The sequence below is a fragment of the Gadus chalcogrammus genome, chromosome 19 (assembly GCF_026213295.1).
Source record: "Gadus chalcogrammus isolate NIFS_2021 chromosome 19, NIFS_Gcha_1.0, whole genome shotgun sequence".
NCBI lineage: Eukaryota > Metazoa > Chordata > Actinopteri > Gadiformes > Gadidae > Gadus > Gadus chalcogrammus.
The window spans coordinates 7,495,026-7,522,005 of NC_079430.1; the positions used below are offsets into that span (position 1 = coordinate 7,495,026).

Here is a 26,980-nt window from a genome sequence, read left to right on the forward strand (position 1 = left end):
AAGTAGGCCCGCGAAAGTCAAATAAAAATGACCCTCCTCCTCTCCACAACATTCACACCCCATTAATAATAATAACAACAACAACAACAACAACAACAACAACAATATTCCACCACAGGATATTCTCTGTTTTCACATCACCGTGCAGAAGAGGTGCTTCCTGTTTCGTCCTCTGCTCCCTCCCTTCCTCCCACCCCTTCCTCCCTCCCTTCCTCCCGCCCCTTCCTCCCTCCCTTCCTCCCGCCCCTTCCTCCCGGTTCCTTCATTGGATCCAGATGCTGTTGGCGCGGTCCGCCCGTCGTGGCGGCTCCGCGGCGGCGGCGGCGGCGGTGGAGGCGGTCGAGGCCCCGGGCCCCGCCGTCAGGTCCCCGAAGGTGGTGAAGAACTGCTCCATCTCCTTCTGCAGCATGTGGTTGCGGCGCTCGGCGTCCTCCTTGGCCCGCTCGGCGTTGCGCAGCTTGATCTCCACCATGGTGTACTTCTTCCTCTCCTGGTCCAGCTCCTCGTTCAGGCCGGCCATGTCCGTCTCCAGCTCCAGGTTGCGCTGCTCCAGGCTGTGTGGGCGGACAGGGGGCGGGAGGTTAGCCAGGCGGCGAGCAGAAGAGCGGGCAGAGAGACGTGGATCTGTCTCTAGTAGTGAGTTAGTAGTTAGTGCTTAGCATGGTGTAGCATCTTGTCCTAGCTATCTTTGTTGCATACAGGGAATGGGTTGAGCTATCACTTGTAAGTGCTTGGCCCTTGGTTCTATGAACATCGTTACTATGCCGACAGCCATGTATTGTTTCTCTTTCTTCTGACAAATGTACTTATTGTAAGTCGCTAAGTGGATAAAAGCGTCTGGTTAATGCCCTACGTGTAAATTGTAAATGTCTCATAGAATGAAAGGGTGGTGGCATGTGGCCCCCTGGGGAGTAGATTGATTGGCCACCCACGAGGTCTGGCACTATTACACCTGGCATATAATTAAAATAATTAAATTTTTGCGTCACTCTCTTCCTGACAGCTTTGACATTTTTAATCAGCTCTGGGATTATTCTTGTAATATCTTTTGGAATGTACTCATATATTAGGACATAAGGGAAAATAGTTATGACAACCTTCGACCTCAGAGACATATTTTCTGCGAGAGCTAGAACAACGTGGCATTCATGCACATGGATGCACAAGGACTGCGTTTGTTCTCCTTACAGGTGCTTCATATGTATCCCCTCATAGTGCCTTAAGCCCTCTACAAGGGAGGGAACTTTACCACTTTAAGAAGGCACATTCTTCTTATTCAAGACCGTAACATTATAACAGTTAAATAAATACACCTAGAATAAAGCCATGTTGTGGGATGGGTCTCTAAACTCAGATCCATTAGGTTGAACAGGAGATGATGCATGAGGTGACCAGTGCCTCGGTTGGGCTCCACTGTGCCCCCCCCTACCTCTTGATCCGGGCCTCGTACTCGCTCTTCTGCTTGTTCATCTCCTGCTTCAGGCCGGCCACCAGGCTGTGCAGCGCGCTGTGGCTGCTGGTCCCGTTGCTGACCGGGTAGCCGTCGCTGGTGTCGCTGCTGCTGGTCCCCCTGCGGCCCCTCCCGTTGGCACCGTGCCTCCCCTCCGCCTCCCCGCCCCCGCCCCCGCCCCCGGGGGCCGCCCCCTCGCTCTCGCGCATCGCCGCCGCCGCCGCCGCCGCCACCGCCGGCCCGTCCGGTTCGTCGTAGTGGCCGGCGTAGAAGTCCTGCTCGGGGCAGGTGGTGGTGGAGGAGCGGCAGGAGGTGGAGTTGTCGGGCAGGGAGATCTCGCAGGACGAGGTGGACCAGGTGGCGCTGTCCACGCTCTGCTTGTCCTCGCTGCAGCCGTCCCCGGGCTGCGTCTGCTGGGGGTGGTGCTGGGGGAGGTGGTGGTGCTGCTGGGGGTGGTGGTGGTGCTGCTGCTGCTGCTGCTGCTGGAGGTTCAGCTGGTTCAGCTGGACGTTGTCGTACGTGGACAGCCGGTTCTGGCTGGACGAGTGGCCGTGCTCGCCGTCCCGCGCCTTGCTGTTGTCCCGCAGCGTCACGTGGCCGTTGGGCACCCAGAGGCCGTTGCGTCCGTTCAGGCTCCCGTTGACCACGTCGGTGCTGGACACGCCCAGCCGCGCCCCGCCCCCGTTGGTCACCCCGCTGGTGCCCATCTTGGTTCCGGAGCCTTTGTGGGCGCCGTTGCGCCTCCCCGGTAGGCTACCCCCTCCTGTCACTCCTCCTCCTCCTCCTCCTCCTCCGAGGGCGGGGCCCTTCTCGGCCCCGCCCTCTCCCCCGGGGGAGGTGGAGCTGAAGGAGCCGTTGGTGACGATGCCGCTGCCCTTGCTGAAGGCCGGGTTCTTCTTGAGCGTGAGCGGCGGGCTGCGCGTCAGGTCGAAGCGGCCCCCCAGGCTGTTCCGGGGGCTGAGCGAGTGCGGCGGCGGGGAGCCGTTGTCCATGTGCATGGCGTGGTGCTGGGGGTGGGTGGGCTGCAGGGCCGGCGGAGGGGGGTCGGGGGCCTCCCACGCGCACTGTCGTGACGACAGGGTGGCGTTGTTGTTGGCCGCGTTCTGGCCTGCGGAGCCCGAGCCCGAGGAGACGGGCAGCGGCCGGTGCGACGGGAGCTCGTTGTTGTTGTTGTTGGCGCGCTCTATCGCCGTGGAGACGTCCTCCGCATCGGGGAACAGGGCGTCATGGCGCCCGATCAGAACCGCCATTAGCTGCTGCACCAGGACTGTACCTGATGACACAAAGACACACAGGAATTATTGGCAATAATATATACAAATCCATATTTTTATATTCTTCTAATTATTTAAAAAAAAAAAATACATATATAAACAAGTTTTATTTTTCTTAAAGTTGATCAATAGACGTACAATCATAAGAGAACATCTAACTCACGGACAGGGGTGGTCTGTAACTTTAGTAAATCAACCTCTATGTGTCCTCACCTTCCATGATTGCTACAGGATCTTCAATCTTCGGTCTCAAGATATTTGGACCAAAGACGGTGCCTAGATTCTGGACGCTCATTTTATTCACTCCTGAGTAGGATTGGACTTCATCTAGGAATCTGCAATACAGAGAGAAACATCAGAGAACATGAGAAAAAGTTATACAATGAAACAACAATCTCCTATATTACTATTAGAAACAGTATTAAAGGATTTTCATTGTACAAACCTGCAAATGTATGTGAGGAGATTGTAGTTGACTTGAGGTAGAGCTTTCACAAGTTTCCTCAATTCCGCAATACCCTGCAGACAACACAAACACATAGTTTAATACGCTGTACATCCTTATACCATACCACCCATGCACTACCTATGGACATGATAGGGCCTATGAAAATTATACACAGCCATACACAATACGCCATATCAAAACATACTTTGACGCACAGTGGCAAAACTAAAAAAAGATGATTAATGGGTAATGTGACCCCGAACTATCATTTGAACTCAATCCATTCCAGTAGAACTGATGAATCAGTGAAGCAGCAGACAGAATGGGGTCAGTGGAGGTACAGCCTAACACAATGGACCAACTTGTAGTTTGTTCCATTAGCTGTTGACACTATTTACTTATTAAGCACCCCTGTTATGCAGAGCGGCTGCCAATTCAGATGCACGTTGTTAACAAGCAGGCGCAGGGTGTCTTGCTCTAGGAGGCCGACAGGTGAGGTCAATGGGGACACCCGGGATTCAGGGCCAGGTAGCTCTCGGCTAGGAGCGGGTCGCCCCTCACCCCCCCCAGGACTGATCCTGGTGCTCACCGTGGCGTCGTCCTTGCTGAGCAGCTTGGTGCAGGCCAAGAAGCAATCGTATTGGGAGAAGGGGACCACCGGCTCAGGGAGCTCTCTGAGGTACAGCTTCAGCAGAGATGCCACTGTATGGACGTCTGTGTTGCTGTACAGAGGGAGGGAGGGAGGGAGGGAGGGATGATGGCAAAATTAGTTTTGAAAAATGTATATAGAAATATTGCTTCAGAAGACACATCTATGAGCAGGTGTGGGCGAGACATTGTACAGAAACAGGAGAAAACAAACCATGACATGCTATTGTGCGTCCCAATGCAAGAGAGAGAGCTATCCAAGCAAACATGAGGATCATCACATAATATGTGTATGACGTCCTTATTGGCCTGGAGAAAATAAGGAGAAAATAAGGAAATTAAACATGGAGAAAATAAGTTAACTTGAGTTGGCCAAGAAGGAGAGGAAGGAGGAGGAGTATTTCCGTTCTTCCAGGGCGGATACATCTGTGAATGTACCACTGTCCTAAGAGGGACAGCCAGGTGATGTACTGGCAGAAGTTCCTTGAAGTAATGCATTTCAGCTCTAATTTATCACCCTCCATTGATACAGTTGGCGGGGGCAGATGAGTTCGGCAGAGGATGTGGTTTGCAGATAGGAAGAGGAGGATTCCATTACTGTGTGTGTGTGTGTGTGTGCGTGCGTGTGTGTCAGACTGAGTTATAGATGATGCTATACATCATCACAGCAGCTATGGTACAGACGCTGCCATGGAAAATCGTCCCATGACCACCCAGGCATCCACCACAGTACATACAATAACAGAGACCGATACAAGAGATGTCATTTCGTGCACAGAAAATGTCAGTATATCTTGCTACCATGCTCAAATTAGTGTTGTATTGGTGTGTTATTTTTGTTTTGTGTTGTATTTTTAAGACAATACAATTACTTTAAGGGCTGGCTACGCCACCGCCGGTATGTAACTTCTCTAACAACATTTCAGCTATTAGTAGAAAGTTCTTAAAACATGTAAAACCAAGTATTTTATCTTTCTCCAGCACTTTTGGAGAAAAAAAGAAAGAAAGAAAGAACACAATAACAAATCCAAAGAGGAGATGCAAATCAAATGAGAGTTGTTGAAATCCTGCAACTTTACTTGCACTTATTCCATCGGCGGCCGCCCAACCTCCACATAGTATATCTCCCATGCATATGCAAGGCAGTTTCATAAGTCATGAGGCTGTCATGATGATATATGGTGTTGACCGGGCTCTGCTTAGTATAGCAGGTTCCAATGCTCGGATCGGCGCCCCTTTTAACTCCTCACTGCATCACCTCTCTTACAGGTTGGTATTCCAGGTTTTAACAACTGTTTGTCATCTTCCCAAGATCTTTCTTGGCATGGGAGATACGTTTTTCTTTAAGCTTCATGTCAACTGGTAAGTGCTGCACATCATCCTGCTAAGGCTCTGATTCACTATTTGATGCTAGCTGCTTAAAGCTTCTGGTAGGCCCTCCAGTGCTTCTGGTAGGCCCTCTAGTGCTTCTGGTAGGCCCTCCAGTGCTTCTGGTAGGCCCTCTAGTGCTTCTGGTAGGCCCTCCAGTGCTTCTGGTAGGCCCTCCAGTGCTTCTGGTAGGCCCTCTAGTGCTTCTGGTAGGCCCTCCAGTGCTTCTGCTAGGCCCTCCAGTGCTTCTGCTAGGCCCTCCAGTGCTTCTGCTAGGCCCTCCAGTGCTTCTGCTAGGCCCTCCAGTGCTTCTGCTAGGCCCTCCAGTGCTTCTGCTAGGTCCTCTAGTGCTTCTGCTAGGTCCTCTAGTGCTTCTGCTAGGCCCTCCAGCTCTCTCTAGTTTACTGTGAGTCTGAAGGCATAATCTCCTCTCTGCCAGAGACGGCTGCAGTCCAGTGAAATGCTTCTTGGTAAATCAAGGAATCTCAATGACCCGACATGCTACTCTATAAAAAAGAATGTGTTGCACCCAAAAAGGTCCAGTGGAGCGTGAAATTAGCCAGTAAAGTCCCACTACGCTGTGAAAGCTTGGCCAGATTGGAGTTAGATACCTAGGACATAAGGTCATTGATCTAAAGTCATGTTGATGTGAATGGTATGATATCATTACTGGGTCAGTTATTGTGTGCAGCCAGGTTGAAATCAATCGAACTGTACATTTAACAAGCAAATAGCTCAGTCAAAACTCACTGGGAGTTTTGAAAAAGCATTATAATCATGTTAAAATAAAAAGGATTTCAAGTTGTATTTACTGATCAAAACTATGAATCACCATATTAAAAAAAAAGATGAGATGTAATGATGAGGGGGAGATGTTAACAAACGACTTTCAAACCATTTTGAAGTTTTCAGAAATATTCAGCTCACACCAGAGGTGAGACTGTGTTGCTCCACCTCTCTTATCCCTAGAGAGGTTCTCCTTACCGGTCAAAGGAGGGCTTCTCCCCGCAGTCGAATGCGTCCTGGAGCTCCTTCACCAGGTTGGCCTGCCCCGGCAGCCTGAACAGGCCCTCCTCCTGCAGGCCCTGCTCCCGGATGAAGTCCACGCACTGCTCCACCAGCATTGGGGCCAGCTTGTTGCCATAGCGCCGCTCGTAACGCACCGTCTCCTCAAGCTTCTGGCCGAAGATGCCTGGAACACATGGCCCCATCCAAGAACGTCAGACACGTGATGATGTTATCCCAGTTAGCAGGTCAGTATTGAATGGAAATAGTGGCATTATGAAAGGCGACAGTTACACCCATACAATAATAAATGGATTTGAATGACTGAATATACACGTACACACGTTCAGGCACAAACATGTCTGTGCACAAACACACACAAAAACAACAGCTGGACTTTGTGTTTGTGTGTGTAATTGTCCCATTAGTGTGTACAGAATACCCCTGGCAGTGAGGTGATATATTTAAGCGCGACTTGATCCACTTAGTTTGTGACAAACCCCTAGGTTGGCTTCCATGCAAAGCTTGTGGTACAGAGTTGTATATGGAGGAGAGCATGAACTGAATATGCAGACTAGCAAAAGCCTTGGTCTGGACTGAGGGGAACTCAATCCCTCCACATCCTGCTGCTCTTTCTCCTGCCCTTTGTGTATGTGTGTGTGTGTGTGTGTGTGTGTGTGTGTGTGTGTGTGTGTGTGTGTGTGTGTGTGTGTGTGTGTGTGTGTGTGTGTGTGTGTGTGTGTGTGTGTGTGTGTGTGTGTGTGTGTGGTTAACAGCCTGGTTATCAGCACAGGTCTCTCATACAAACTGGGATTAACACCTATTTCCTGGGCCAATACATGCACACACACTAGAACCCCGGTACACACACACACACTTTGTAGGTTTTACTCCGATGCTATGAATTAAATCATGTATTGTAAAACACAAACGTACCAGGTTATGATCAACGTTAGTGTTAAGCTTAATTTTTGTACAGCACACATTGTAGACTGTAAAGCTCTAATGCACACAGTGGGACCATTATAATATGCAGATATACATCAGGCTAAACACACATTCAACCTATCTTTCCCCTGAATCTGGAAGCGGTCCAACGAGCAACAATGAATTTTTATCCCCCTCCATGAACTTTATTGGTACATAAAGAATACATAAATTTAGACCGGGGTGCACAACCTGCATTTATGACACAGATTATGTAGCGCTTCTACCTCAAAGCACGCCTCTAAACAACACATACAAAGGCATCCCACCAGGACGTATGTGGATCTGGACGGAACATCACATTACCATCCATAGCGTCCCTGAAGATCCACACCGAGAGGCCGCAGCTGCACATATCAGCTCCTTCTGAACGCAACGCACCAACTTATACTCCCATGAATGACAATGGAGGTTTTCTCTCATCGCGGGAGCGGGACACAACGACGACTTTGACGGCAAGAAGGGACCCCTGATGGCTGATGGTTGCCCCTTTGTCAAACTCACAGTGATCTATGGGGAGTGACCTCTTTCTCTGTCTGTCTCCCTGTCTCCCTGTCTGTCTCCCCGTCAGTCTGTCTCCAGCAGGAGGAGACAAGGCCCTGGGGGATTACGCAAGCCAATAGGCTGCTCCCGGACTGGGCTGAAATATGGAGCTTTGTGTTAGTGTCTATAACTCTGTGTGTGCATGTGTGTAGAACTGTGTGTGTGTGTGTGTGTGTGTGTGTGTGTGTGTGTGTGTGTGTGTGTGTGTGTGTGTGTGTGTGTGTGTGTGCATATAACCGTGTGTGTGTATGTGTGTATATAACTGTGTGTGTGTGTTTGTGTGTATAACTGTGTTTGTGTATGGGTATGTGTATATTGTGTGTGGCTGTGTGTATAACTGTGTGTGTGTGTATGTGTATGTGTGTGTGTATATATATATATATATATATCACTGTACGTGTGTGTGTATCAATGTAAATGTGTGTGTATAACTGTGTATAACTGTGTTTGTGTGACTGTGTGTGAATAAACAAGTGACATCGATGTGAATCTGTAGGTGTTTGAAGAGGGTTTTCCTGTTTGTCTGTGTGCGTGCGCAGCAATGACTGAGTTTTGACTATGCATGGGGAATTGGGACTGATCGTTTGAGAGTATGTGCGCGTGAGCTGAGCATCATTGAATGCATGTGTGTGTGTGTGAGTCCTGATCGGGTGACAAAGAGCACCCACCCCCTACGCCAGCTCGGAGCCCCACCTCTCAACTTTGACAAATGGCTCGTCCTTTTGAAGAGCAGTCAACTGAGATACAAATCAAACTCCCGGCACTGATAACACAGGGGCTAACTCATCTTCATCCAACACACACACACACACACACACACACACACACACACACACACACACACACACACACACACACACACACACACACACACACACACACACACACACACACACACACACACACACACACACACACACACACACACACACACACACACACACACACACCTCTGCCAGTCAATATGGTGCCCGGGGAGCCCAGCAGCGAAGCATAGCAAACAACTAATTGATGCTAATGTCTTGATATATTATTTATTTGCACACTACTGAAATATATAGTGTTTATAGATGTTTCTGTCTCACAGACAATATACAATACAAATATTAATATAACAGTATGATACTTATATATATATATGTTTATATTTATCTTTCATGCTTCTATATATTTCAATATCCCTATTTTTGTTGTTATGTTGAGTATCTGCCTGGTATTAACTAACTGTAAATGAAAAAGATAACTAAAGTCTAGTTATCATTTACTAATGATGTTCAAGTTTACTATTTTTTAATGGCTACGTTTATGGTCTTCTATTTTAACTAAGGCATTAATCAATACATTGTTGAATAGGGTTAGGGTTAACCATTACACACTTACGCTAACCGTTTAAGCGTCTTAGAGTACCATATTAAGCGCTATATAAATTTCATTTATTATTATTTATTATTAACCCCTATGCTATGCTGAAGCTATATAATAATGCTAATCCCTGCATTAACTACTGGTAACTCATGGATAATTCATGTACCTTTATTGAACAACCTGCACAATGAGTATTATATGAGGTGGGTCGTGGACACACATTATGAACACAGGTGAGACGTACTGACCTCCTCCGAAGGGGGCCCAGATGACCCTGCGGATGGTCTTCACCCAATCCTCCATGTCATTCTGGGTGTTGGCCATGAGAAGGTAGGTCTCATGGTTAGCGGTCATTCGCTCCCTGTCTCCTCCTGGTCAAACACAAAAGCACAAAAGCAGGTAGAGTTAAGCCTCAACGTCTCTCCATCATATGACTCTTCTGGGCTGGCCCCAGGGGGTGAAACACAAGTGGGCTCCGGGGACTGTCAGAGACGCCTTGATAGACACTTAAGACCCCTGAAGGCCTCAATGGCCACATTTTGGGGGGAGGTTCCTGGAATAACAAAATATGTCACTCGCTATTGTCACTAAAACTCCTGCCCAGACAGGTCCCAACACATCCACACACTCCTCGCTGCGGATGTAGGAAAAGGCACTTTGACATCCTGCAAAAAAACACAACTTGAGTTCAGAGCTGAGTACAACGTTCACATACTGGTCGGCGGTAACTGGCCAAAACATTCTTAAAGCCGTTTTCTTTAAATGGCCGTTTTAATTGAGTAAAAGCGTCCTTTAACCCACTCATTGACACCAACAAGTGGCCAGCTCAGGATTCTTCTTGTGTTAAGTCTTTGCAACAGTTCAGCACAACATTGGAGTACTCATCATATATTATTGATCTGGACACTCACAGCTGAGCCTCTTCTTGCCAAAGCCACAACTTACATGTTTTATTCCCTTTATTCTCTTCTATTAGCAATATATTTTTTGAGTTCATGCTCCTAGTCCAAGCCCATATGCCCCAGCCATGGCGCCAGCAACTTTTTATTTCCTTTAATAATTTATGACCTCATTTGGGAGCAGAATTTGAAAAAAGATTCTGCATTACATTACTTTCAATATTAAGGCTTTGGTTCCAGCAAAACCAAATGTTTAGTTTGAGTACAAAATGTAGCGGGGTGCATAAATTATGCATGGCGTTCTCGACTGCCTACAATCACACACTCTCCAGGGGTCTTTCCTCTGGCTTCATTTATTGATTGCAACTCAAGATGAGATCAATTTTCTGGTGTAAAAGCTTTATTTATAGACGTGAACACAAGATGACAGATGTATTTTGTTGCACTGAGTTGGTATATATTGCAACTAACGCATTATCTGAACCACAGAAAGTGGATACAAATTATAAATTCAAGTAGTTTAGGGTTGTTCATTACATTGTAGTTGGAAAACTACTCTGAAACAAATGGGAGACAAGCAATGCTACTGCTGTGGTCTTTTCTCATTTTGAGGCCAAATGCCAGATGTTTGTCTACTGATCCAGCAAACACACACACACACACACACACACACACACACACACACACACACACACACACACACACACACACACACACACACACACACACACACACACACACACACACACACACACACTAGAAAGAGACAACCAGCAATTACCCACAGCAGGGTTGTATTTGGAGGGGTCCAGCTTTTGCACCTTTAACCCAGCATGGGAAACCAGGTCCACATTTTACTGTCAATGTGGAACCCTGACAAGAGATTAATGGCTGTTGTCTGATTGATGAGATCTCGTTAACGGGCAGCAGATTTCACTGTTTACCCGATGTGTACATGCTGCATGTTTGAAATGCTGACCACTCAATTAGATTCCACCCCAAAGAAGACCCAGTGACCAACTGTCTGACCCCCGTGTGTGTACACGCCAAGGTGTTAACTGTTTGGGGTGGGCAGGGCGCATGCCCCAAACTCAATCCATCTCTGGGTTTCTGTTTAGCTTCTTAAAGCTATATTAATGGTGATTTAACGGCTAAGCGGCTGTCTCACATTAGACATTAGACTATATCGGGTTTTTTTAACCAAGCATTGGTTCTAAGTCCTGTTGGGTCAAATTAACAAAGAAATACCAACTGAGAAAATCAGCCGATTAATCAGTTGCTACCGGCAACGTCTTTACACCCAAAACAGAGTTCAAGCATCCTTAAGCCCTAGCATCTTCATGTCCTTCGTCTACTTTCTCCTTCCTAATCCCTTTATTGTCTCCTGCTGGCATTGCAGAGGCAAGAACCTCCGATGCCTTCTCGTGAAACCAGAGCCCAGCTGTTTGTTGGAGTTCCTCTGTCAGGGGTCAGGCTTTACAACACCAGGGGTCAAGGAGGCCTGCCAGTCCCCCCTCCTGTCAGTCTGCCTGTCCTCAAGAGTCTCCCTGTTGTGCTCCTCATTGTTTGGATACCTTCTGGTGTGTGGACCCCTCTACCACTGTACTCAAAGGACCCCCTATTTTACCACCAGCTGTGATGTTGATGAGCCATTACAAGCCATACTAATGTCCCAGTTAGTGAAATCACACGTGGAACAGTCCACCCAGATGTATGATGGATGGATAGCGCAAGCTACAAGCCGATCCAGTGGACTGCAGAGACCGGTGGGCTGATCGATCCATCACCTGTCTGGATTCTGGACACTCCCATGTGTGATCACTCTGTCACTATGGCAGACACAGGCCTCGATGACCTCCCGAACCCATCTCCTCGGAGAGCACAGAGCAGGGCGGCTCGGTGGGTCAACCCGGCTAATGTGCCAACCACGTAGACAGTTCTCCTTGAGGCGACCCCGGGTTGATTCCCACCTGTGGTCCGATGCTACATGTCATTCCATCTCTCTTCTCCAACCTGCTCTCCCATCTCTCCTTTCTATCTGGCCCATAAACACACAAAAAGGAGTGAAGCGAAAGTGACGTAATCGCAGCCCTCGCGACCATGTGGTTTATTAAGTGATTCATCGCACACCTCTGACCTTTCGCAGCGCAAACTTTGCCTTTGTGGCACAGCAAGAACGGTGCCTCACGCGACTATTTACTCTGCTTATGCTGTCTAGGTTTTAAGGGCCTCAGGAGAAGGTGTGATGGACATAATCAAGCAGGCAAGTTCCCAGCTGTGGCACGTCTCTTCTCCAGGACGGGGCGGGTGGAACTTCATCAAGTGATAACAGACTGAATGATGACGTGACCGGCCTACACACATGCTCTGGTTGCATCTCACCAAACGCACTGTTGGTTTGCCAACGGCTGTCTGCTTTAACGCTGAGTATGTGTGGGCCACACAAAACGCCTTTTAAGTTTGAGTGCTTGAATGCCTTACTCTATCTGGGATTTAAAAACCATCTTTAATCATTGACTAGAAGGTGTGGGAAGCACATTTCAGCTCTGGCTTATCCACAAGCCTTTCACTGTCTTTAACTGGAACTAAAAGTGAGTGGTAAATGTTAGGGTTTTGAATGTATCATTAGGTCAGTGTGTTTAGAAATGTGTGGATTGATTATTGATGATCAATTTATTAAACATCCACAATAGCATGTGGTCTATGTCTGTAGTTGATCAAGGATTGCTAATGTAAATCTCATTTGATCTTAACTGCACATGATCAGGAGAACCAACTATAGAATGGGGGTTTGTCCCGATCGTTTGTTTTCGTGCAATCACTGCACCAATCTTTTGCATATATTTATAAGTCAAGGAAATCGAGGAAAAAACTATCAATAAATTAAGCAATGAATGTAGAAATATTTCCATACATAACTTTCATAACCACCATATTAAGTTATTTGATCTAATTATCTTAACTATACAATCATCCTAAATTGTGTCCGTTTGTTCGACACCACTCCAAGCGACTGCAAACCATTGCTCTACATATGCTCCAGCTAATGTCTCTCTCCAAGTTTCTCTATTGAGAAAAATGTACACAATAAACAGAAATGCAATATCCATTGGCTATCAAAAGGTTGTTTGATAACTTGATATGATAACACATGAGCCCCATTGACTTCAACCCCAACACAATTAGTTCAAATCCAGTACACACATCGACTACGCCGTTTCACTGGGCTGAGCCGATGTAACAAGTGCCCGCCTCTTGCGATACACGATTGGACTTGAATGTAAATGCGGTAACATTTATTTAGAAAACAAACAAGTGGTAGAGGCATCGCAGACTTGTCTAGGGCTCTCAATGAACTCGATCGCATGACGTGATCCCACGTCTCATCCACAACACCGCTACAGCGGTTTGGTTACAACAGCACATTCAGTTCGCCCTGTTGAATGCGGCATTTCCGTCATAAATCCTCACTGTACAATCCCGTTAAAACATCCCAGCAGACTCACAGCCACAAAAGTGACAGCAGAAATCCTCAAGGCAACAACCGGTACACACGCAGATCTAATGTTGTCACACATGTCAGTGAAAGAAGAAGTTTGCCTTACGGTATGAAAATGACAAAAGGTCGATGAACCTCCCGGGTTCACGTCAAGCTCGGCTCGTGAACGACGGCTATTAAAGCGGATGTGGCTCGTGTCCCCCGCCAGCTGATGAACGACCAAACAACGGCACTAAACTCACCCTCGGTGGGTCTACTGCTATTGGAATAGAGAGAGAGAGAGAGAGAGAGAGAGAGAGAGAGAGAGAGAGAGAGAGAGAGAGAGAGAGAGAGAGAGAGAGAGAGAGAGAGAGAGAGAGAGGAGAGAGAGAGAGAGAGAGAGAGAGAGAGAGAGAGAGAGAGAGAGAGAGAGAGAGAGAGAGAGAGAGAGAGAGGCTGCCTTCTTCTACCCTATCCGGGTAGATGAGATACTAAACAACGCTAACAACCACTTCATAGACTGAAGTATGGCAGAAACAAGTCACGAAGGAGCCAATAAGACGACAGCGAAATCCGTGCATATACAGACGCACGCGCGCGCGCACAGACACACGCACGCGGTGTTTATTGCCAGCGAAGTATTCTACACGGTGGGAGTATTTAAAACCAGCCTCGACTCATTCTCATTTCAAAGCGCTGTGTTCCTGTGCGATCAGAACCCTATATTATCACGTGGACGTGTTGTGAATTCCTCGGGGGTCACACTGCGTGTTATTAATCCAAGAACCTTGTCAAGCACTGGCCTACTGCCGCTGCCTTTCCTCTCGAAGCAGCCACTGGGACACACCATCATACATATTGTGCAGCAGGCTTAATATACCGCATACCACATGTATGAGAGCACCGTGCTGCTGTCCTCCTGCCATTTCCTGTTGTCGGTTTTCCACAGTTATGTACTTATTTATTGAGTTTATACTGGAGGCTCCTAATGGCTCCTAATGGCTCCTAATTTTCTCCGTCGATACGACCTTTGATCCAGGTGTGACCTAACTGCAAGGAGCCGGACTGGTGAATTGAATGAAATGGATTTGTGACGTATTATTCCATTATTCCAAGACAGAGCGACGTGGAGAAGTAAGGATGTATAGAGTTGTAACCACTATTGGACCCAGTCTCCCATTGTTTAAAGAGTTGCTGATTTAATCAAGGCTGGTTTTATTTACCTTGCATTACCTAACCCTTACATCGTAAAAAGATATGGCAGGATTGTGTCTCCTAACCGCTCCCATGTAGTCGATATCAGTCAACGCCCCAACCCAACCGGCCCACGGCAAAAAGACGTCAAGTCTGAAACCGAAGTCACACTCACCCTTCCGAGCATACACATTGACCCTTTCAATTGTAATCAGCAGACATAACCTTCACTGCAACTTCAACAACACAGTCGTAAAAAGGGTTAAGGTAACACGTTATTGCGCAAACGATTTACAAAAAAGTTTGTGCATAGTTACACTAATAAAAAAGACTGATAATGTTTTCACGCAATCATTAATCGCTAAACTGTGGTTGGTGCAGGTGGCCTTTAAACACCCACATGTCCCTATCAAGCGCGTGTCTATCTGTCTGATGCTCCACCAGCTAGCGTCTGGCGCTTCGCGCCGTCATCTCCATGGATACCACGTAGGCCTACACTTCTACAATCCGAGCGAGACCTCAACAGTCAAGGAGATTCCACCGTGACGCGGCAGTAACCGACGTGAGACGGTCATGACAGCTGCCGCCGCCACCTCTCCTTGGTTTTAAACCAACACCGGGGAAGTTGAAACAAGGATGCACATGTCCCACATTACACGCTGGGCAGTCTCCTGCTAACGTCCGGTGAACTGACGTTAAAAGTGTCACCGAGTTCGAGTTATTTCTGGCAGGGAGAAAAAAAAAAAAAAAAGAAGCCTTAAGAAGATAAATATAGAAATAGAAAAAAAATAAAAGCTGAGTAAGATGCCTACATAGTAGTCTGTAATTCAGCAAGTCAGTTTGGGTGAGATTACAAGAATATCGCCAGCAGCAGTATTCTTGTATTTCAGACTGTGACCAGCAGTCTTCAAACTTGGCCGGGCTGTGCAGTGAGTGTAACCCTAACTAATGGTTGTGAACAGGTGGAGACAACAAAGGCAGCCCCTATGCTGTAATTACCCAGCAATGCTAGGGGCTCCTTATACATTATACACTCTTATACACACCCTGTACTTGGCCTCCAACGATAGAGATTGTCCTTATTAGCAAATAAAGACCCAACAGTTTACACAGTGTCAATAAACATATACAAGTATTATATACGTTTACTACTGCAGTTTCTGTGCTGCTTGCCAAGAACAGAGGAAGCAGTCCACTGTACTGTTCCGGAAAACACATGATTCAATATACTGCCTCAGCATTGTTTGGCTTTGAATGACTAAACCATATGTCAAGTTCCTTTCAAGGTGTGTGTGTGTGTGTGTCTGTGTCTGTGTCTGTGTGTGTGTGTGTGTGTGTGTGTGTGTGTGTGTGTGTGTGTGTGTGTGTGTGTGTGTGTGTGTGTGTGAGAGTGTGTGTGTGTGCGCGTGTGTGTGCGTATGTTTCAATAGTTGTAACTGTCTTTTGGTTGTTTTTTGTATGCATGCTAGCTTCCTAGTCAGCAATAGTGGTGTTGGATGTGTGCAGCCTACTAACTGCATAAAAGTGTGTCAACTGTTCTGTCAAGTGTTCTCTCCTCTCTCTGGTGGCAAGAACACACTGTTTGTTTGTGTGCAAGCATGGGCAAGTTGAGATTCAATATTGTGCCTAATGATAGTCTGGAAACTTCTCAGTAGGCTGCGTGTCATAAATACTTCGAACTGCAGAGGAAGTCAGTGTATCAGATTTACATTGGAGCAGGTTGTGTGGAAAATATCACAGGACACACACAGGAGTACACACACGTGCGGGTACTACAAAGTCAAATGCTCGGTTATTCGTGCTAACTTCAGTTAAAAACTGAAGGTGCTGTTTAAAATGTCCCTTATCGTGTTTGATCCGTTGTGGTTTACTTCAAACTAGTTTAAAATACATTGAATTAGAACTACAAACCTGATTCTTCTAATGCAAAAAGTCCATTCCATTCCAGTGAAGCGTACACAGTAGTCTAGACAAGTAACCCGGAGATCTCAGCCCTTTTCAATGTGCTAATTTGTTCTGCCTGTATATGTTTAGCCAGCAACAGGCTCCATTGGAAAGCACATACCATGCTAGTTTATCGTTTGTTACCTGAGTGTGAAGAGGGTAAATCACCTAATCCATGATACTGTGGCAACCGATGCAGCGACTGGTGAACCACTTCCATTTGCTCTCCCCGTCACACTCCTCACGTGGCCAGCCCTGGGGGTCTCTGAATGGGACACACACCACCAGACCCGGGTGGCTGGGTGGCTGGCTGGGGGAGTGGAGGTCTGGTAGAATGGGTAACTCTCCCAGATAGTTCTTTTGGCCCCAGCTCAGCGTGAGTGAGTGAGTGGGTGAGTGGGGGTGAGCGAGTGTGGGAGCGAGTGTGTGTGCGAGTAAGTGTGTACAGCTGAGCGTTTGTGGGAGAGAGAAGGGAAGGAGGAACCTGAGGATTGGTGGAAAGGTGGGGGGCTGGGGAATAGGAGAGAAACAGAGAAAGAAGCCACACACACACCCCACACACACAGGCGTCCATAGTCGCACATCCACACATGTGCACCCACTGACATGCGCGCACACACACACACACACACACACACACACACACACACACACACACACACACACACACACACACACACACACACACACACACACACACACACACACACACACACACACACACACACACACACACACACACAACCTCTTCATGTCAGTGGGAGCAACAATAGGAGGGGTGCTCTGTCTTCAGAGAGCCTGTTGGTTTGACACCAGGACATGACCCCGTGAGCAAACATGGGATCCCCACAGTGCCATTCCCTCCCATTCATGCATTGTTAGGAAACCATTCACTGGTCGACTCATGATAGAAATGAGCCACGCAAGTAGAATAAGGTGTTTTATACACACATTCTGTAACTGTCTTTACTTGGTTTTAACTCGGTTTTCCATAAGTCCCATAAGCAATTTTTTTCTGTATTTCTTTGCCATTTTTCTAATTACATTATTCCGGAGAATATATGGTATGGTTTATATTCAAGCAAAACAAGGACAGAAAGAGAAAGGGAGGGATAGAATATATCCTGGAGCGAGACGAGACTACATGCACGATCGCGTGCGTATACATGTGTACAGTCAAACGACGGGGGGAATCCAAAAGGCCATATTCAAAACAAGCTGACATGGATAAAGTTTCAAATGCCATTCTAACCAGATTCTAATATCAAAGTATTTATTTGGTGTGCAGACCACAGACCACAGGCACACCCTGATGCATGCTCAGGGTTTCCCAGGCCTGGGGCGGGGGACTCCGAGGTGCACGCCAGGAGCTCTGTATCACTGGTTCCAGGTGCTTCACCAGCCGTCTGTATCTCCAGGGCCATCTTTCCATCTATCTACAATCGGTGTCTCCTTTCACTTGCCTCCCCTCAGTCCAAAAGGTATTCATTTTGCCAAATTGCTCAAAGTTTCTTTTTTCTTTCTGTGGCTATAGTTCCCGGTGGTCCTGGCTTATCAGCGGGTGTAATCAGTATGGAGACGGCTGAACGTTAGCCTCTATCTGAGTCGTGGCTGGGGTCCATTGTGTCTTGGGAGAGAAAGTAGAGAGAGCTCCATAGGTCTCTTCCGCCGCTATCCATTACCCTCGGATGTTGATTGAGCAACAAAGCAAATAGCAAAAGGTCGGGTCAAAGGGGGCTTCGCTTTGGTCGGACTCTACTGTCCCTCCCGGCCGGCCACTGGGGAGCCACACTCATGACAAAGGCAAACATGACACCATTCCTCCCCATTAAAGGCATTCCACCACCCCCCCCCCCCCCCACCCACCCTCTCTGTCACCCCACACGAGAACCCTAAAAGACAACACCAACCCGGGCTCACACATACAGTGTCTGTTATCGTAAGGCGCCGAGGCCGAGACACATGGGCGATCAAGAGATGGGAGGCCCACACATACACACAGACGACACACACAATAATTCACCCGCACTCACATATTGATTTAACGTAATTTGTACAGGAGGTGTTTGCTCTGCAGTGAATTTTTTCGTACGGTTTCACACAGGCGTATGCCTTCTCATATTCCATCTCATCATAAAGCGTGTGAAGATTCCCCTGGCCAGCAGCATCCATCCACATGTCCTCACAGGGACCACAGAGAGAGGGGGGTGAAAAATAATAGTAGTCAATGCATGTGGTCTTTATCTTGAACCGTACCCGACCCCGACATCAACCTATGCACTCCTCCACACAAACCTTTTGGTCGCTCTATAGTTAACAGACAGAAAGCTGACACACAGTCTAACATGATCATATGTCATATGTCACATGTGTGTGGCCGGGATGTGCTGTTTTTTTGGGTGTGTGTAAATGTGTGTGTGTGTGTGTGTGTGTGTGTGTGCGTGTGTGTGCGTGCGTTTGTGTGTATGAAGATCACTGGTTTACTGTAATATAATCGCCCAATATATTCCATAGCAGTGTTCTAAATGCAGAAAATCCAACTGTAAATGACTGACTGCTCACAATTAGAGTTACGCTGATGCAACAGACATTTGATGACATCGCACCCTTCAAAGGAGCATCATTTAACCAAGATGTCGTCGGTTAACCTGTTTTGTGGAAGATGAAACAAGGCTTTGCCGTGTCTTTCAGAGAAGCCGCGGCCTGTTGCGGCTTCGGTCATCGTCGCCGTTCTGTCAAGCGGCCAAGGGCCCTGATTACACAGCAACTAAATAAAGAGCTGCCTGCCGCCATCTGCCCGCCTGGGCTGCCAAGGTGGCTGTAAATACACAGCATTATGCAAGGGGAATCCATCTCAGCTTTGAGGACGGAAACCAGGAGGCGCTCACTGGGTTCACGCAGAGTTTCCCAGTACGACGGATGTATGTTGGAATGAGAGACGGTCAAACTGGGAACTTAAACCGAACTCGAAGCATGTGTTGGTGCACGCTGTTTTCCTTCATTTCCCCTGAGGCATTGAGATCAAGAGTGGATGTCATTGAAGATTGATGTATTTAAATATTGATATCTTCATCTTGTACCATAATCATAATATATTACGTTTATTTATACATAATTTAATTTCCAGTGACTTGTATGAAATTCATTGTTGTTATTTCACTTCAAAATGAACTCATAAACAAGGTCTTTCGAGGTCCTTTAGGGGTTTGTCCTTTAGCCGTTAGTTCAAGGAGTGCAAAGAGATTCCCGAAGGAAGCACACTATGAAGAGCGGCCATTAAGTCCAGCTACAGCTTCATTGGCTTCTGAAGGAGGATTAGTGGCTCGTTAAAGCTAAAGAGTGGCAGCTGTTTTCACTTGAAGTCTTCAGTTCTACCGCTTTACTACAACAGCGGTGGTGGAGGTGGGTTTCAAATGTGATAGCAGGAATGCTAACTAGCTTCTTAGGTATCATGAGAAACTCCTGCTAAGGCACGGTACTAAATAAACCCCCAGAGAGAGAGAGAGACAAAGACCGAGACAGAGAGAGAAATAAAGACAGAGACAGAGAGGGTCAGAGACAGAAATAAAGAAAGAGCGAGAGAGAGGCAAAGACTGAGACAGACAGACAAACAGACAGACAGACAGACAGAGAGAAAGAGATGAAAAAAACGAGACAGACAGACACAGACACAGACAGACGGAGAGAGAGAGAGAGAGAGAGAGAGAGAGAGAGAGAGAGAGAGAGAGAGAGAGAGAGAGAGAGAGAGAGAGAGAGAGAAAGGGCCTTTGTAAGGTGAGGAGGAGGGGAGGAATGATAGAGAGGAGGAATGATCCTTCTTTTGATTCTGTAGTTCAATGACTATATCCACATCTAGGAAAACAGAAGATAAATCCTGTTATACCGCTTTATGTCACTATTTGACACGACGGTTTATCTCACTGGAATGAAGCAAAACTTTAAGAGTTCAACGCACCAGAGAGCTTTTTATTTCACTGAAAATAAATGCCGTGTGGAGGCTGAATACAATAACACATTAAGTGTTGAACTGAACAAGGAAAATATACAATGTAAAGTACTTCAACAGATGATTAACAGCCACATCAGCATCTGTGCATTTGGGCTTTCTGTGAATAATGACCCTCCCTCTCTACCCTCCCCTACACACACACACACACACACACACACACACACACACACACACACACACACACACACACACACACACACACACACACACACACACACACACACACACACACACACACACACACACACACACACACACAGGAATGCAGCCTTTATCTTGAAGCCACTGTTTAAAACCCTTGAATCAAATGTAATTAAAGTTACAGCCTTTATACTGTGATTGAAGCGATGGCTGGGGGCCATGTGAGCTCTGCGTCTCTATGCAGGGCAGCTGAAGGCTTTTAGGTTGATGAAAAGAGTCAACATCAACAGGTAATTATTTACTATCTAATCCTCTTAGCTTTAGGAAAAATGTCTTCTATCTCTCGCTCACATCCACACACATACGCACACACATAAAAGGAAAGTGCAGTATATCCACTTTTAAATGCGAGGTGCATGAGAGTGCAGGAGGTCATCAGGGGAACGTCTGCCAGAATGCAAAACAGATTAATGGGAACTTGTAAAGTTTGTATTCCTGGAGGTAGTGGCTGAGACCTGACTGCATCTCCTGAATGACGAGTTGACAAATTCAATGAAAGTCAATTTGAACATGAGTAATAAGAATAAAATAGGCGGCTACATGTTCGTTGTAACTCATCATTTAGCAGACTAATCATTCGAAGTTGGATAGGTCTCAACACACACCTACAGATAGTCTTTGGACCTCAACAAGCTGTTTCCTTATCTAAAGAAACCTTGCAGGAATTGGAAGGTATTTACGGTCTAGTTAGGCTGCCCAACCCTCCCTCCTTCCGAAAAAGGAAACTCAACTTTGACCCGCAATTTAAAGAAGGACACAAAGGCTTGCAGTGGACTTGAGAAAGCACCTGTTTCTCTGTTCCCTAATGCTAACTACTACTCGCTAATACTATCTTTCAGCACAGATGAGGACCCCAGGGAGGACACACACACCTGCACTGCTCTCAGACGAAATTGGTAGGTAAGGAAGGAGTCAACTGGGCCCTGGGAAAAAAAAGGCCAGCTTGAACTCTAAAGACACTGTCTGTGGAGAGAAACGTGGACCACCTGATTAATCAGACCTCCCAAGAATGATCGACCAGCCTTCTACTCTTTACTTTTAACCAGAAACAAATTAAACCTTGAATTCTTAAAGTCTAAATAAGACTACCTAGCACTACGCAGCTTGTTCAAAAGAAACAAGATACATATAAAGAAGGATGAAAAGATGAAAATACAACAAGCAATCAAGTTCTCCCCACTATAATCCACCTATCACCTATTGCGAGTGTCATTACCATTAAACAGGAAAGCTAATGTCGGATTACTCTTGTTTTCACATCTGGATTCTTGGACAGCCGATACATCCGATGCTGAGTCTGTCCCTGACCTACAGCTAATGTTTGACACCGTAGCACCCGGCGCTGGGTTGGATGAAGGGTTCAGGTGGTAGGACACATTAACAACCTCTTGTTGCACCGTTAACGGTGGCTCTGCGATACGGCCACTTGCACATTCCTGCATTCCAACGGCCTGTGGGGGCATGTTTGATGTGTGTGTGGCTGCTGCTGCTGCTGCTGCTGCTGCAGCTGGATATGTCTGGTTTTATGGCACACGTGTGCGTGTGTGTGCGTGTGAAAGAGTGTGAGTGTGTGTGTTTGTCTGTGTACGTACGTGTGTGTGTGTGTGTGTGTGTGTGTGTGTGTGTGTGTGTGTGTGTGTGTGTGTGTGTGTGTGTGTGTGTGTGTGTGTGTGTGTGTGTGTGTGTGTGTGTGTGTGTGCGTGTGTGTGTGTGTGGGCATATCTGTGTGATACTCTATTCCCTGGAGGCATGCACTACAAACCCCTCTGTTGACTTGTTGCCCAATTATTCAGCCAGCCAACGTGGACAGCATCCCCCCCCCACCCCCCCACCCCCCCCCCCCGCCCCTAGCTTGAGCAAGACAAGCGTGCGGTGATTCTGCCGTGGCAGCAGTCCTGTCTGTCTCACCGCTCCGGGGCTGTTGTCTGTGATCCAGGCTGGCTGGTAGGTTCTGGCCCGAGGCAGCCAGAACCTGAGACGGGGGCACAACCTGAGATGATGCAGGGCAGGTCGGGGAACAAGTTGGGTTGGGAAGGGCGAAAAATAAGGAGTGGTGGAAGGGCTGAGAAATACTGCTGACCGCACTGGATGTGTGTGCGTACGTGTGTGGGCATTGCGTGTATATGTGTGTAGGTGTGTTTGTGTATACGTGTGTGTGTGTGTGTGTGTGTGTGTGTGTGTGTGTGTGTGTGTGTGTGTGTGTGTGTGTGTGTGTGTGTGTGTGTGTGTGTGTGTGTGTGTGTATTTCATGTTTGTGTGTTCAGGTATGTATGTGTGTATTTGTATATGGGTGTGTTTGAGCAGGTTTGTATGTATGTTTGTGTGCATGTGTGAGCACACACATTGCATGTTTCTGTGTGTGAAGGTAAGTGTGTTTGTGAGTGAGTCTGTGTTCATGATGTGTGTTTTTGTGAAGCTATACCTGCTCACTATAGCAGGTCCAACCCACTGCCCTTATGACCCACCACATCGACTCATTCCCTGGGAAAAGCAGCAAACCACTTCCATTTAAACTTGTCTATGTCCCATTTCTTGCACTGAGTCTGCTTGTGCTAACACTAGTTGTGGTACAAACAAGTGTATTCAGACTGAATAGCGGCACAACGAATTGAAAAGCATTGGTTATCGAGCACCTTGCTGACACACTGAGCTTAAAATTAACCCCCCCCCCCAAAAAAAAAAACATGTCTCTTTGACAATACACTCATAGCGGACATGTTCGCTGAAGCAGCACACGGGAGATGCAGCCTCCCCATCGCAGACCTTCCACCAGGCTCGCCTTTCATTCAAAGCCCCCAGGCCAGCGCAATCATAAAACCGTCCAAAAACATCCCGCTCATAAATCTCAACCTCAAACGCTAAAAAAATAATGAATGAATCCGGGGAGTCAGTCGAACACCAATGGAAACCAGCCCTCGAGTGAAACCCCAGAGCCAGAGAAAGACGAGACACCGACCTGGGTTGGAGTTCAGAGCCATTGGTTCCAGATGAAGAAGAAGAGGAGGAGGAAGGTGATTGTTGAGCTGCTCTCCCTAGCAGCAGCAGCAGTGTCTGGGCCTGGAGAGGGCACACGCCGAGCTCTCTCTCTGTGGACTCTGCACACCGTGCCGGCACAGCTCCTGTCATCTGCTCCTGTCATTATCCAGTCCCAGATAGCTGCTCCACTCCCTCTCCACCCTGCTGCTTCCAGTGCTTAGCACCCGCCGCCGCCAACACCACCACCAACGTTCCATATTCTCCACCTACTTTCATTCATTTTTTTTAACCCCCCCGTAAAATGATCCTCCTAAAATCAGAGCTCTCTCTCTCTCTCTCTGAAAATGCTCTCCCTCTCTCTCTATTTTTATAGTGAGTCAGGACGACGTCTGCGCCAAGACAAGTGCAACACGCACACACACAGCTGAGCTCACACAGCTGAACTCACACAGGGTCACACAGAGACGAGGCTACAGTACTTTGTCCACCTCGTGAGTGTCTCTGTCCTCTGTGTCTGTGTCTGTGTCTGTCTCTCTCTCTCTCTCTCTCTCTCTCTCTCTCTCTCTCTCTCTCTCTCTCTCTCTCTCTCTCTCTCTCTCTCTCTCTCTCTCTCTCTCTCTCTCTCTCTCTCTCTCTCTCTCTCTCTCTCTCTCTCTCTCTCTCTCTCTCTCTCTCTCTCAGGGAGGGGGATCGTAACTCAGCAGTCCTGGACCGAGGTCAGGCGAGTTCCCCTTCTTGGTAACAGTAAATCTGGGGGTACAAAGCGTGGGCACTTAGCCAAATGTGTTATGCATGTTAAGGGGAGGCTGGAGGGGGGGGAGGGGGGGTTCAGGATCCCGGGTACAGTGCTGTCTCAGGTGACCTACGTGACCCTACCGCCGAATTTTCCTTCCCGTCGGACTACGTCCACATGATCTTATCCGCAAAAGAATCACTCCGGTGACATCGATGGAGACAGGAGGAGGAGGAGGAGGAGGAGGAGGAGGAGGAAGAGGAGGATGAGCATGGGGAGGAAGAGCGAGAGGAAGAGGAGGAGGAGCCGGAGGAGGAGGAGCAAGAGGAGGAGGAGGAATGCCACTGCGATTCAAACTAATCTTGCGATTTCCCTTTTCGCTCTTCTGGAATGTATGTACGGAGGAAGGAAGGAGCGGAAAAAAGCCGGCACCATAGAGACGTCTAAATATTTACCAGAGTCGCCGGGGGGTGAGCCGGGGGTCAGACGACTCCACATTTCATAACAGATATGGAAGTCAGTCCGGGAGCTGTTCGGCCACTCCAAATAGTCCCCCCGCGAAGCCCCAGCCAACCTGATACATGTGGGGGGGGGGGGATGATGAGGTCATGGGGGAGGAGTTAGGGGTCACGAGGGGGTTGGGGTCGTGAGAGCGATCTGGGGGAGTACATAATGTGTACACGTGCATGTGCACGTGTGTATATGTGGGGGGGGGGGGGGGGGGGGGGCGGTTGATGGAGGAGATCATTATGCTCTATGCTGTATCTGAGTATGTTTTGTGAGACGCCAAGTTGCAAAAAGTACACATGCAGCGTACTTGGCATGCGTACAGATGGAGAAACCTAAACACGTGCACAGGTGGGAGGTAGGAAAACCTGTAGTGTGTCACAGCACAGAAGACATATTTCCCATTGGCCACGGGAGATAGACTGGAGCTGGATTGGATGTTTCCCAAAGCATTCCTCTGCAGACAGGGGTTCAAGTGTGAAGTAATGTCCTACTGCTATTTGTTTTGTTCACTAGGGGATAGATTGATTTTGACATAAATTGTAAAAATTGCAATATATATTGATTGAATATCAATATTCAATCAAACAAGAGCAGAATTACACTTTATTTTAAACTATGATACTTTACCACTTAAACTGTGACCTATGCCCACTATACACTAATCATTAACACACACTCAGTGCCCCTCCTTTATTTGAAAACCCTGGGATTATCGACTGATCTCTAATTGCAACTCTGTGCAAACAAGCTAACTCCTTCTAGATCCAGCCCACGTTATCTTAGCTTGTGCTGTCCTCCAAAGTCCAGCAAGAGTCCCCTGAAGGCTCGGTCCTCAGTCAATAATAGTACACTAGTACCAACCACACTCAATCTGTAAGGCTGGTGCTCTCCCCAGGGGGGAGATGTGCACGTCGCACACAACATGCCATTCTGCAGGGGTCTTGTTATTGTTGTTTGGCTGTTGTCTCGATGCATTGGTGGGGAGATCAGTCATTGTTCTGATGACAAATGGGCCTCATGGCACCTCTGAAACACGAGGTATTAACTTTGATTCTCAGGGGGATTGTTTTATTTCATTAATCCTCCGCCTCCTTCATTGTTGACTTCAACGGCACACAGCAGGGGTTATATAGATAAGAGTATGGTACACACACGCACACACGCACACACACACACACACACACACACACACACACACACACACACACACACACACACACACACACACACACACACACACACACACACACACACACACACACACACACACACCTCTCTGTACAGTATAACCTATATCCTGGCTCTGCTGACGAAACAGGGGTGTAATGGATTCCTCTATTGAGGGAACAACGGTGGCTGTAAATCAGTACGGGTCCAATATGAGATACGTCAACAGCAGAACAACCCCCCCCCCACCCCCCCTCCCTCGGGAAGCCATATGGCAGCATGATGGAGACACCAGCTTAGTGATTGGCCCCCGCACAGCAGCCAGACATGGACCATCTCAGGGAGAACCAACACAGGCACGGATACGTGTGTTTTTGCGTGCACACACACACATGCACACACAAGCACACAGACATAAACACACACGCACGCACAGAGACATAAACACGCACACTTCGACACAGACACACATATACATACACACACACACACACACACACTTGCATAGACAACTTCAAACAAAAATGCTTAGGTATATGAACACGAGGGGGAGAGAGAGTGAGCGAGAGTGAGAGAGCGAGAGAGCGAGAGAGACGGAGCGAGGGAGAACAGGAGTAAGAGAGCGAGAGAGCGAGAGAGACGGAGCGAGAGAGAACAGGAGTGAGAGAGCGAGAGAGCGAGAGAGACGGAGCGAGAGAGAACAGGAGTAAGAGAGCGAGAGCAAGAGAGCGAGTGTAAGGATCAAGCAAAAAGAACCCCCTACATCACAGAGATAATGGTG

The 26,980-nt window shown here is 47.6% G+C and overlaps 1 protein-coding gene across 1 annotated transcript in view; it reads right to left on the reverse strand.

Moving 5' to 3' along the window:
• Positions 1-262: 262 nt before the first annotated feature.
• Positions 263-26,980, reverse strand: part of arhgap24 (Rho GTPase activating protein 24) — a 50,553-nt gene continuing 23,835 nt past the window's right edge. The window contains exons 4-10 of the mRNA XM_056578423.1: positions 9,337-9,459; positions 6,173-6,380; positions 3,762-3,894; positions 3,170-3,243; positions 2,938-3,059; positions 1,430-2,723; positions 263-554 (exon numbers count right to left, since the gene is read on the reverse strand). Of these exons, the coding sequence (XP_056434398.1) occupies positions 263-554; positions 1,430-2,723; positions 2,938-3,059; positions 3,170-3,243; positions 3,762-3,894; positions 6,173-6,380; positions 9,337-9,459 (2,246 nt within the window). The remainder of the gene's footprint in view (positions 555-1,429; positions 2,724-2,937; positions 3,060-3,169; positions 3,244-3,761; positions 3,895-6,172; positions 6,381-9,336; positions 9,460-26,980) is intronic.